The sequence below is a fragment of the Brassica rapa genome, chromosome A05 (genome assembly GCF_000309985.2).
Source record: "Brassica rapa cultivar Chiifu-401-42 chromosome A05, CAAS_Brap_v3.01, whole genome shotgun sequence".
In the NCBI taxonomy this organism is placed as follows: Eukaryota; Viridiplantae; Streptophyta; class Magnoliopsida; order Brassicales; family Brassicaceae; genus Brassica; species Brassica rapa.
The window spans coordinates 27,708,613-27,721,512 of NC_024799.2; the positions used below are offsets into that span (position 1 = coordinate 27,708,613).

A 12,900-nucleotide genomic window follows, 5' to 3' on the forward strand; every position below is an offset into this window, starting at 1 on the left:
AACAAAACTTAAAATATTTATGAGATATAATTTTTATAAGGATTAAAATAATAAACAAAAAATATTTATGAATTATAAATGTGATGTGTAATTGTATGGACCAAAATACAAATAAAAATATGAAATTTCAAATATATAGTTTCGCTTCTCAAAACTTCAAATTTGAAATTTTGAAATTCGTTGAGAGCAAAAAATTTCATATTTGAAGGTATATAGTGTATTTTGGAAATGCTCTGAGAAATAGTTAGATGTTTTGACAAGCTGCTATTATGTATAACTTCACGTCAATAAATGTTTAATAATTTGCTATCTTCACGTATGCTTGTTTGAGATCTTCTTCTTAGCCGTACTATGATTGCCGTTCATATCTTATACGTGGATAATATGATATCCGAATTGTGTTTTCTCGTCCGTCTATAGATTTACAGATATGATATGATCCATAATATTAAAGATGAAAATGAATATGACTGATTAATCAAAGCATTTATTTTATTTTCCGTTCGAGGGATAGCGAAATTTGCCACGTGGCTCTACCATATCCATAGCTTTTTAGCATAAATAGTCGCAATTCTTCTAAACTTTGGAGGCTTGTGAAACTGGTAGGGTTCTCATATTCACTTCCAAAAGCATCTACCTCTTTCTTATTTTCTTTTTCTTTTCATATTCTCATTTTATTCATGCTTTTGAAAAAGAAAAACGGAATCAAATACTTTTTTTCTCTCTATCTCTCATCCTTATTCAGTCCCTCTTCTTCATCATCATCTTATTACTCGCTTTATCAAATAGCAAAACCCTAGATTTGCTGTTCAAGCTCATGACCGTTCAGACTCAGGAACTCAAGTAAGCAAACACATCTCATTTTTCGTGAACGAATATCTATAAATAAATCATTATTTCACCCTAATTTTCTTCAAATAATTTTATTTTTATAATTTTATTTCGTGAGTTTCACTGTATTACGATCACTTGTTTACAAAAAAAAAATTAGAAACCCTAAAGGATAATATGATATTCTTAGAAATTTTAAACTAAATTGTTTTTGAAGATCTCAACAGTACTAGTATTATGAATACCGGACCTTGGAGAGATGCAAACGACGATGTTTCAGGCGGGACTAGGACAAGACGTAACGGAGAAGTAGAAGAAGATTCAGAAGAAGCTGTCGTCGTAGCCGTAGCCACCAGTGGCAAACCCGTTATTAAGAAGCCACCAACTTCGATTTCTTCTTCTTCGTCGTCGTGGATGAAATCGAAGGATCGAAGGATTGTTAGGGTTTCACGTGCCTTTGGAGGCAAAGACCGTCACAGCAAAGTGTGTACGTTGCGTGGTCTACGTGACAGACGCGTGAGATTATCAGTCCCCACGGCTATCCAGCTTTATGATCTTCAAGAACGTCTCGGCCTTGACCAGCCTAGTAAAGCCGTTGACTGGTTGCTCAATGCAGCCAAAGATGAGATCGATGAGCTTCCTCCCTTGCCCGTCTCGCCGGAAACTTTCAGTCTTTTCAACCATCACCAGGCGTTCTTGAATCTTAGTCAACCACCGGGTCAAGATCCGACCCAACTCGGTTTTAAAATTAATGGATGTGTAGAAGAGTCCAATACTACTACTAGCCGTGAAGAAACCAACAATAATCATATTGGGTCTTATGGAACCTATCAATACATGGAACAGCATCAACAACAACATACGAGGTTTCAGGCAGATTATCCCCATCATCAACATCAATTACATAGTCTTGTCCCAATTCAATCACAGTTCTTGGTATGTCCAGTGACGACATCATCAACAACAACTACTATACAATCTTTGTTTCCCTCATCAACATCAGCTGGTTCGAGGACTATGGAGACAACAGATCCAAGGCAAATGGTAAGCCACTTTCAAATGCCATTAATGGGTAGTTCTTCATCTTCCCAAAACATTTCGACCCTGTACTCCTTGTTGCATGGTAATAGTAACCCGATGCCGTCGGTCCAGTTCGACCGGAAGTAGAAAAACTGAAGGAGTAAGAATCTGATGTGAAATTAGATTAAGGAAACAATTAATGTTTGATGTGCTCACAACTGAAGAGACACAAAACAAAAATAATATGGTAGTTAATGTTTTTTCTATAAGAAATGGTAGTTAATGGTGTACCTTTTTCCTAATATATTTCTATACGACTCAACGTTTTTTTCAACAGATAACATATTAAATCAACAGATAATTGATTATTTGATTTACTAATATGCATACCTGTGTTTAGAAATTTCTCATCTACGTGTATCTTCTTCATAGGATCTGAGTACACACAAAACACAAAACATTAAATATTAATTTATTTAGTTTTTATTTGTTGTATAACATTATAAGTATATGGAATGTAATACATTTTTTGAAACTAACAAGCTAAATAAATTTAGATTCATGGAGAGACTGCACAATAATGTGAAATGTTTGTAATATTTTCTATAGTCTATTGACTCAGCTGGTAATAATGTATCGCATAAGAGATTATGTTTCCTATTTGATGCACAATGTAATCGAACATTATTATAGTGTGTTATGTGATAAAATGCTTGACTCAGTGATCAAATAGAAATTCATTGTGAGCGGATTTGAGCACACAATTAAGTGTCCCATTAGTTAGCATAGTAGGCCACATTTAGACTGACGGTGTTGTTAGTTAATTAATAATTGCATTAAGAAGTTGAGATCACGCTCAGTCAATGCTCTCGTCGGATTTGTATGCTATAACTCAAATGCACTTAATAGGCTAAAGTCTTTTTGTTTGTGGAACAATAGGCTAAAGTAAAGATACTATGTACGTATGACACAACAGAAAAAAGCTTGTAAACATTAGATTATTCTTCTGTTAATTAAAGTTTATTTATATTTAAAGGGCCAGGTAAGACGAAGGAGTAAGAGGAAATAATTAACTAGGGGTAACAAAAAAGTTTGCAGACAAAAGCATGTAAATATCTTTGATATTTGAATAGAGTAAAAAGGCTACCGATCCAATGCTCTGTGACACTGTCATATCTCAATCATACTTTCTGCAAAAAGCTTCCATGTCGCTCTAGCCATCATGCAGCGTCTATAGTACACAGATATACGTGTGAAAATTTCTTAAAACGAGTATAAAATATATTTTATATATGCTGTGTAGAAGTAGAGATTGTTATCATCATAGTGAAGTCTAAAACATTATAACTTTCACTCGGAAACTAGCAAGAATAGTTGACAAGAAAAAACTAGCAAGAATGAAAGCAGTTTTAAGGGCCACCCTATAAGTTATTCATTTTTCTTTTACATTAGTTATTGGGCTACTCTATAAGGGCCCATTGTATTGAGGTTTTGTTCGAGAGCTAGAAAGCCCAAGTAAACTATAGGAAATTGTATGGCAAGTATATTATCGTTTCTGGCAATAATTGTATACATAACATTATAGAACCACAATAATTATTACATCATCGCTGTAACCATTAAAATAATTCGGTTAGTAATTTAATTTCCTCAAGAGAAAGAAAAAAGCTTGCGTCTATAAAAGCCGGTTGGTCTATAAGTTAACGAAATCTCAAATCTCCTCCTCCTCTCTGGATCGAGCAGAGCGTTTTACACTTCGAGCTTACTCTAAATCGCGTTCGAATCCTTAAATTCTGCGCCGTTCCTCTCTCAATTTCACTTCTTCACTAGAGTTTTCCCTCACCGGCGAAGCTAGTCGGTTCCTCTTCGCCGGCGAATTTGGACGTTTTTGATGGAGAAAGTTTCTTCTCCGGTAAGAATTCTACTTCCTTTTAATCGTATTGGTTTACTCCTCTCGTAGTTTGGTTTGTTGAGCTCAATTGGACCCGATAAGTTTCTAGGGTTTAGCAGAAATTGGATTCAGTTTTCACTAAAGGAATCTTCTTTTATCGTTTGTTAGGTGCCAAAGTAACTAACTTTCGCTGGAAGTGAATTGATTTTTGTGTGTTTCCGAGAGGGATGCGTGTTGCCTTGGTTTACAATGGTTCCATTGGGTGAAGCTGTAAGAGAGTTTGAACATGAGCAATGGAGTTGGAGAAGGTGGAAGAACTCAGATTAGAGAATCACAGGGCAAGAGAAAGCTTTTTCAAGGCAGTGATTTCGCCTACGCTATTGCAAGAATGGCTGTGGCTCAGATTTGCGAGAGTGTTGAGGTTAATGTCTATCAGGATTCACATACAACACGCGAGGGCCTTAGGTTTAGCTCTTTTCAAGAATCTGCTCTTGATAAGCTAACCGGTGTAGCGGTTCAGTATGTCCAGAGCATTGGGAAGACTGCTAAGCTGTATGCTAACGTAGCAGGTAGAGTAGAGGGTAATTCTCTGGATGTTGTTCAGGCGTTAGAGGATTTGGGGTCTGGTGTGGGTTTCGCTGGTGTTTCGGACACTGACCGTTGTCTTGCTGGTTCCAGTGTAGTTAAGGATGTTATTCGTTATACAGGAGAAGCGGAGGAGATGCCGTTTGTTTTTGCTCTACCTCGTTTCCCAGTTAATAGAGAGAAAAGACCTGCTCCTAGTTTCTATGAGGTTGGAGTAGAACCTCCAGATGAGCACATCCCGGTTTGGCTTCCTGCATTTCCCCGAACCAAATCGTGTCATATATCAGAGGAAGCTAATGCAGGCGCAATCGAAGTAGAAGTTGGGAGTAAAGAAAATGGGCCATCGTTACCGAGTATACAACATTCTTTCAATGGTGGTGGGTTAGAAGTACTCAAGTCTCCAAATGATGTTAGAAAATCAACAGAAGGAGAAGAAGAAGTGGAAGGTAATCCATTTCTTACCGCACCTCTTCGATTCGTGGAGAAGGAAGTGTCACCTGTGTTCGGCCCTGTGGAGCTTAGCATCAACCACGTCCCTGATAAGAATATGAGCAACAACCATCGCATCCCAGTTCTTGAGGCATCTACTCCGTCAGATGATATCAACAAGGAGAACGGGTTTGCTGAATCCGAGGATGGAGAGAAGAAAGATGGTGCAAGACCTCAACAAACTTTGTTACGTTTCAAGGTTGGAACTCTGAAGAGACCTTCGTGTTTGGCGATAAAGAGGAGCGTCCAGGAACAGGGGTGGTTTCAAGAAGGTGGAGACAAGAGGGAGAAAAAGTTAGGAACCGAAAGGATTGATTTGGGAACTGTCGTCTCAGATGTTAAATAGGTATCATCGTCAATTTAGTACATGTAGACAGAATAGCTTTGCCTGTTGAGTTTAGTGATCGTTTGCAGTTGGATACATTACCTTTTAGGGTAAGAATTTGTTACTAATTTGATATGATCTTAGCCTTTAACTCCATTTCCTAATGAAAATTGTTCTGATTGACCAACTATGCTCTTAGCATTTTTTACTTTATTAATTAGACCTGTATATATATGCTTGTTACACAATCAAGTAGGAAGAGAAGAAACAAGGCTGAAAACCCAGAAACCATGTACAATTCTAAGTGATACCCATTAAATTAACAGAAGCAAACTTCACTAACCAAGTCTCTGAAAATCATCCTCTCAATATCTAACACTATCCCTGGATTCTCACCTTCAAACTCCTTCAAATTCATGCCTTGACATTGCAGTTCCTCCCATATGATGTCTTCCTCGTCATCCTCGAAGATACACTTTGATTTGTTCTCTTGTAACCTATCAATCTCCGAACACAGTGTCTGCAGAAGTTCCTCCGCTTCTAATTTTTTCTCCATTGTTGTAACTGGATTTGCAGAACCTTTGAACCTCTGAACTAGAATTTCATTAACGGTATCGAAGATGAGTTTTCTTCTGATTTTCTCAGTCAGATTTGTTTGCTGTTGTCTGAATTCCCTGCCTCGGTGTTTGTTGTATATTAGAGTCATATTGCTGGCCTTGTTCTGTTCCAGGAAGAAGAACAGTCCAGGGTTGATAGGGAGACGTGCTTGGTTCAGCTGGATGCTTATCTTGCTGTATTCAAGATCTTTCAGAAGCCCTGATGCCAACAGTATCTCCGAGATGTACTTGTGGTCGCCGCTTTTGATGTTTGCATCTTCATCAGGGAAGCATTCGAGGAGATCAGAGTCTGTCTGCGTTGGACCCTTATTCTCAGGCAATAGTATGGATCTGCAGACGCCGGTAGGCTTATTTATCCACATAGATTCTTCAGAACGTAGAGCATCGTCCTCTGGCAAGAGAAACAAATAGAAGATGAGAACTTCACTCAAACCAAAACCTTGTGAATCCTTGCAAGTGCCTTACCTTTAAAACTGAGGGATATCTTCCTCACAGGGGACGGTGAATCCTCTTCGTCGAAGCCTGCATCAAGAACTGAAACAGGGCTCGGTTGTTCAACAGTAACTTTCAGAGGTTTAAGAGATGGCCTGTCTTGTTTGGTTCCAAAGTCTGGATTCTGCATTAGTAAAAAGAAGAGACTCAGCTAATGAATTAAATCGAGAAGTGAAGAGAAATAGATTTGTTTCATACCCTTTGTTTTGAGGCATGCAGCTCTGCGAAGTCACAGTTTCTCTCCAGCCGATGTTTGCTTGTAACCTCGATGTCACCATTGGATCCCAAGCTTATGTTGCTACCAGATCTTAAACTTCTCAAGTCACTGCTCGCATCGCTTAATCGGTCATCAGGTTGCTGAAGACTACTGCGAGGTTTTATCCCTTGTTTTCTTCTCGGTGAGTCTGACTCTCTTTGCTGTCTACTACCTAGCTGCCTTTGGATCTTGCCTGGCTCTGCTTTTGGAGTAGTTGGTCGCGACTGCCTCTCAAACCCGAGCTTTTTGGGCTGCATTCTTGGGCTAACGCTTTGCTGTTGGCTCTTACCTGACTTAGCCACCAAAGTTTGCCTCGACCTTATTGGTTTTGGGCTAGTGCTCTTGGTCGAATCAATGTTCTGCTTCCCCGAGGTGACTTTTTGAGGTTTTCTGGTGTTGCCAACATTGACATTTGGCAAGGCGGCCTTCTGTTGCAGCGAGGAAGTGGAAACTGGAGTCGCTGGTTTCATTACCACGATCGATGTAGATTTGAAGTTCATGGCTGGACTTGTTGCAGCTGGAACTGGCTGGTGAGTTTTCTGCGTCTTTTCCATAGCCTCAAGTATTTGCTTAAGAGCTCTGAGATCTTTTCCCGCCTTGTTGAACTCCAGCTGCGTAAGCCTCTTCTGAATCTCTCCATAAACCGTCGGTGCAGCGTCTCCTGCTTTCATTTGCTTCCACGGAGCTGGTTCCATTGGAAACTTAGAAGAAGCAGGTAGTATCTTCTTGATGGAACCAACGCTTCTAGATCTCTGTAGAGCTGTTGGTTGTGGCCTTGGGGAGTCGCAAAACAGGTTCTCTTTTCTCTGCTCGGTTTCAAAATTGTCCGCAATGACTTCAAGCCCCATCAGTTTGGCAACAACACTCGAACTCGATCTCCTGTGACTCACTGGAGGACTTGATCTACTATCCAAAGACAACCTAGGTGTCTCTTTCAACTTCGAGTCCGTCTTGTATCCGTTGTTTCTCATCTCCCTCTCGTCGTAAGACAGCCTATGGCTTTCCTTAAACTTCAAAGCCCTTCCACTACCTTCATTCCACTCATTTGAACTAGTTCTAGCTGAATTGGGCTGCTGCTGCTGAGTGAAGGCTGCTGTTTCTTCACTTCTGGTTCTCATTTCTCTATTAATAGAGCCTTTCACAAGCTCCTTCAGATCAAATGGCATCATAGGCCTAGCATTGGGCTGTTCTCTGATCTGCTTCTCTCCAGGCTGGTCGAATTGAGAAGCCGTGGTACTGACTTCTGTAGACGAGAAGCTCGAGGAGCGTGGAGAAGACGAAAAGGAAGGCCGTGAAGAGGATTCGGAAGATACTCTATGCTTTTCTTTCACTGCAGACTTCTTCTTCTTCTTGGTACTCTTTCCCTGCAATTTCTGTTTTTTTATTAGTCTTTCTTTTTCAGAATTCTCATTTCTTAGAGATGAATGAACAAATTGGTTTAGATTCTTACCGTTTCTTCACTTTCCATATTAATTTCACCGACAATCTCCTTTCTTTCTCCTGCAAAATGAGCCACTTCTTAACTCGTAGTTTTTGGTTGTAGTGAAACTACTCTGTTTATTCTTTGTGGTCCTAAACACTAGACTGAGATTTAGAAAGAGAGAGAATTTAAGTTACCTGGAGGCAGAGACTTTTCCACATCGCTTGAGACTGGTCTCGCCGGATATTGTTGCCGGTGAAACACTTGAAAGATCCCATACATGCATCCAAACTGTTTATTCAGATTTGGGTTCTCATCTGACAAGTTATACTGAAGTTTTGCAGACATATCTTCTTCCTCTTCTTAACTCCTTATCTCAAAAGAAATAACTAAGTAAACGAACTTTCATAAACTCTGTTGTTGCAGTTACCAATTTCTTCGTCTTCTTCCTCTGTTCTGGATTTAGCGTTTCTTTTTGTGTGTGTTTCAGATGGAGAAGAAACGAAGAAATGGACAGGAAGAAGCCAGCATTAAGGAGCTTCTTGTGAAGTTATGACCAGACAACAGATTAGGCTCTTTGGTGTTTTGCTTTGGAGGCTACCTTGAAGAAGAAAGAAGAGAAGTGGAAAAAAAGGTTTTTGTTTTAGTTCTTTGATAAAGAGGTTTGTTTCTTTAAAGGCAAAAGATACAACTGTCGCCGGAAAGCTTTGAAGCATATATAATGTAAGAATGTACATGTGTTAACATGTAAGGTTATATACATGTAACAAATTTTGTATTTATCATATATTCTTTCAATTATGTCAGAGCTCTGAAAAATTCTGCTTGGCAAATAATTAGGAATCTGGTTCACCTCTTTACGATGAAAGTTCTGCACATGAGAGCACAAGACTAACTTATTATACCAAAGTTAAATGCTTTTTTGAAATTAGAAAAAAAAAACTGGTTATATTTTGGATGTATTGTAAGAAACGTTCTTATTCTTATTGATTTAGTTTATCTTAATTTGTTGGTGTAAAATAGTAAATTGATGAATAATTTACTACTACTAATAATAATAATAATAATAATCCAATACTATAAAAATCATATTTTTGAAAGTTATCTCAGCAGTCATTTGAGTTTCTTTTATCGATTAGCAGTTGATAATTCACTGTTATGTTATGTATAATTAAAAGCATAATTAAGAAACAATTTGGTTATAACATAAAAATTGATAGAGGGTTTTAACTTTAAATTTTGATCTCCAAATGCTATTTGGTTATGTCTCACAATAATAATAATAATATGAAATATATAAATGAATTTTTTTTTGTATGAGTTATAATTAGCTAAGTTTTCCTTCACATCCATGTGGACAAAATAATGGAGTTGGGTCTTTAGAAGTCTTGGTGGCCCTTTACATGAGCATGTGGAGTTTGTCAGAAACACACATAATTTTTGAAAATAAATAAATAATATATTTTTGAACAAAAAAATAATAATATATTTATCTAAAAGAATAAGAAAATATTATTAGTATTTTAATGGCAGCATGAAATCAAAATAAATGATTATGAGAGAAAGTGGATTGGTGACTGGAAGAAAGCTTGCATGGACTGAGAATTTTTTTTTTTAGCATGCATGAACTGAGATTGATGGGTCTTACAAGGAATTGTTCAGGCACTAAGAAAGGAGATTATTTAGTTATAGAAAGTGAAAGTAACTAATTTGATTTACGTTTTGTGGACAAGCGACAAGTATTGACAGAAGATTATTTCTCTTTTTTTTTTTGCTAAGTAGAAGATTATTTCTCTCTTTCTAAAGATCGGGAGGATTATAAACTTTCGATGTAATTTTTTTATAAAAACAACTTCTGAAAATTCTAATTCATTGTTATCTGGTTATAAAAAATGGTCGGTTGCTAGGTATTAAATTGATTGCTTAATAGATGATGTAATAACTTTTATTGCATGTGAGTTATTAAATTCAAAATTAAGGAATCTAGCATGTAAAATAAGTAGAGGGTTATTATATTATAAAGTCGTCGTCTTATACTTCTTGTCTTCGACTTTAAAAAAAAATAACAATGTCATTTCGCCTTCTAAACTAAACTCACCTTTTAGAGAGAGAAACTAGATCTTGTTTCTGGGTCCGGCGTACGGCCGGCGCGTGAGCGTTCGTGCCGTCGCCGGAACCTTTTGTTCTTCCGAGAGAGATAACCATCCCGCTTCTCCTTCGATTCCTCTTCACGACCGCCTTGTCGGAGCTCTGGTCCAGTCCCATCCATCGGTGACAACTCGGGGAGTTAACCGTCATCTTTGGTGGTGTTACGGTTGGAGTAACGACGCGATTGTGGGGAGTTTTTGGCGTGGTGAAGTCGGTTTTTTAGTTTAGGTTCCGTTTCCGGGAGGTGGAGGCTTATACAACTCCATCGCCGCCGGTCTTGTTTCCGGGAGGCGGAGGCTTCTTAAGCTCTGCTATCGCCGGCTCTAGTCTCCGGGGGTGAAGGCGTTCTGGGCCTTGCGTCGCCGGCTCTGGTTCCCCTAGTACTGTTTTAGGGTTTCGTTTGTATTTTGGGTTTGTCTTGGTTTATTTGGGTTTGGGTTGGAGTTGATGGATGGAGGAGCTCTCGTCTGAGGACGATTGAAGCTCTCCGGTGATAAAGGGTGATGTCGCGGCGAAGCTTTCTTCCCAGTTTTAGTGAAGCATGGAGGCGGATGAGATCTCGGTTCACCGATCGATTCTCTCCGAAATAGAACATTCTTGGGTGGAAAGAGCTTGCGATGAGGAGTTTGTGAAGCTAGTGAGTGCTTCTGTGTCCCGGTGTTTCGTCTCACCGGCGGTGTTTTGAAGCGGAGGTGCGGCCGCGGAGCGAAGCGGTTGAGCCGCTTCGAGTAAAGGATCTAGGGTTGTATGGATGTGGGCCTAAAGTGTAAGATTTGGGCTTTGTAATATTCTGGGCTTGGCCCTTTAATCAATAAAATTTTAGATGGGAAAAAAAAAAATACTTCTTGTCTTCGTTGATTTGAGGGTTAGAGCATCCACATCAATGAACCCCTCTTGGGGTTCATCTTTTTAGTTTTTTATTATTAAAATTTATTTCTTTTTTTTTATGGTTTTTTAAAAAAAAAAAAAAAGTTAGACCAATCGCGGGCCGCCACGCCACGTGGGGCCCGCGCTACAGTGATGAACTTTAGGAGAGAGGGGTTCAACCAAGAGAACTTTAGGAGAGAGAGGGTTCATAGAATTGAATTATTTTATTATTTTATTTTCTTGGTTTTTGTGTAAACTCCCCCCATGAACCCTCAATGGGGGTGCTCTTATGTCCTGAGTCTGTACTAAGCACAAAAAGCTTGTGGACATATCACGTGCTTTGTTCCACAATGAGCTGTGAAGAAGGTGGGGTTTATAAATATTATCTATATAATTTTTCTTCTTACAAAAATGTTTTTCTTTAACTCGCATGAAAACAAATTAATTTGATTTGACCTTAGTAAGTACCAAGGAATATACTATTACAATATCAAGCGCGTCATCTTTAATGTTTTCTCTTATACTTTTCAATCTTTCCGTATAAATGATTTTTCATTATTTTTAATAATTTATTGCCTTGGTAACAATTTATGATTAACGACTTTTGAAGCTTCATGTGAATGGTATATTATCGTAACAACACTTTATGCAATGATCAGTATGGTTGATTGTTACTAAAAGTTGTTCGCACTAGCGAAGATTAACTTTTCAGTGTTTTAGGAGCGAGAGAATGTGTTACGAAGATAAAGAAGAGTCACTGTTTTTGGAAAAAAATTTGCTTTTACTAGTTGATATTTCTCTACGCCAGTCACAAACTATATATAGCAAGTATCTACGTTATATATATCATGCATGCCCTGTACGTGTAGTTATTATAATTAACAATCGATTCTACGAAAAATGTGATGAAGAATGGTGCATGGATTTAATCAGTGTTTGTGTATATATAAATGGTTCATAACTGCATCAAAACAATTAACAGGGTGAACGAAAAAATCGACAGTGTTGTGATGTGAGGATGTTGAAGTTGAATTGTCAATCAAATTAAAAGAATAAATTAGATAATCAAGTAACATATACATATATATATATATATATATGATTTATATGGAAATTGTTTTCTTAAAATGGTTTTTCTTTAAGATAAGAGTCCGTTGTTAAATACTTTCGTGCAGCTGATGAGATTCGAACGTGACATTTTTACAAAATGAACTATCAGTCAAACATGGACATATATTTTTTCCTAAATAAAGAAATTAAATGCACCAAACATTTTTTTTTGAAAACAATTAATTGCACCAAACATACTTCGCCCGATAAGATGGAATATCTATAATAAATGGAAAATAATAGACAAGTGAAAAAAGGAGGAAGGGAACAAAAAAGAAAAAGATAAAAGGGGAACAAAGTCACATGAAGCAATTGGGCAAGTGAGACTTGGTGTTGGGGTTGATGGGGAACCATCTAACCAAAATACATTTTCAACAATATTTTAGAAATAGCAATTTTGAAATCAATTAAAAAGACCAGTGTGTATTCTTTTACGTTAAGTTTCAATGTCTATTCATCCAGTTCAACTATTGGCACATGATCCCACTTATCTTCCACCATTCAACATTTGTTTAACTTCACCATTAATTTCTGTGGGGTTTCTCTCCTTGATTTTGGATGCCAACATTACATACACATCTTCGTATGGCTATATAATTCCTGCTTGGAAGTTATTGGAAAATGTTAATAAAAAATCTAACGAATAACAATTCTACGTGAATTTAATAGTACTGGTTTTATTCTGACTATATATTTAAGCCATCATATTTGACTATATACTATAATTAATCATCTGGCTTATGGTAATCGATAATTAATATTATTACTTCCGTGATTTTTAGTATTAATTAGTGAAGCAAAAGCTAGTATATTATTTGTAAGAAACGATGAAATATGTCTTTGAATCGA

The 12,900-nt window shown here is 37.6% G+C and overlaps 3 protein-coding genes across 6 annotated transcripts; 2 read left to right on the forward strand and 1 right to left on the reverse strand.

Moving 5' to 3' along the window:
• The first annotated feature begins 585 nt into the window (after positions 1-585).
• Positions 586-2,187, forward strand: LOC103870932 (transcription factor TCP13). Of its 2 annotated transcripts, none has more exons than XM_009149129.3 (2): positions 586-843; positions 1,059-2,187. In XM_009149129.3, the coding sequence occupies exons 1-2, from the start codon at positions 818-820 to the stop codon at positions 1,996-1,998; spliced, it is 966 nt and encodes a 321-aa protein (XP_009147377.1). In that variant the 5' UTR covers positions 586-817; the 3' UTR covers positions 1,999-2,187. The 2 variants fall into 2 exon arrangements, with proteins under 2 accessions (XP_009147377.1, XP_009147378.1); XM_009149130.3 differs by having other exon boundaries at positions 592-843; positions 1,049-2,187.
• Positions 2,188-2,472: 285 nt separating this feature from the next.
• LOC103870930 lies at positions 2,473-8,745 on the forward strand. 2 transcript variants are annotated; one of them, XM_009149126.3, is made up of 3 exons: positions 2,473-3,763; positions 3,911-5,162; positions 8,417-8,745. In XM_009149126.3, exon 2 carries the CDS (start codon positions 4,029-4,031, stop codon positions 5,160-5,162), a length of 1,134 nt encoding a protein of 377 aa, XP_009147374.1. In that variant the 5' UTR covers positions 2,473-3,763; positions 3,911-4,028; the 3' UTR covers positions 8,417-8,745. The 2 variants fall into 2 exon arrangements, with proteins under 2 accessions (XP_009147374.1, XP_009147373.1); XM_009149125.3 differs by lacking the exon at positions 8,417-8,745 and adding an exon at positions 5,872-6,161.
• Positions 5,321-8,421, reverse strand: LOC103870931 (protein LONGIFOLIA 2). Of its 2 annotated transcripts, none has more exons than XM_009149128.3 (5): positions 8,124-8,421; positions 7,957-8,006; positions 6,449-7,870; positions 6,224-6,374; positions 5,321-6,149 (listed from the first exon to the last, which is right to left on the reverse strand). In XM_009149128.3, exons 1-5 carry the CDS (start codon positions 8,272-8,274, stop codon positions 5,461-5,463), a joined length of 2,463 nt encoding a protein of 820 aa, XP_009147376.1. In that variant the 5' UTR covers positions 8,275-8,421; the 3' UTR covers positions 5,321-5,460. The 2 variants fall into 2 exon arrangements, with proteins under 2 accessions (XP_009147376.1, XP_009147375.1); XM_009149127.3 differs by having other exon boundaries at positions 6,449-7,879.
• Positions 8,746-12,900: the final 4,155 nt, after the last annotated feature.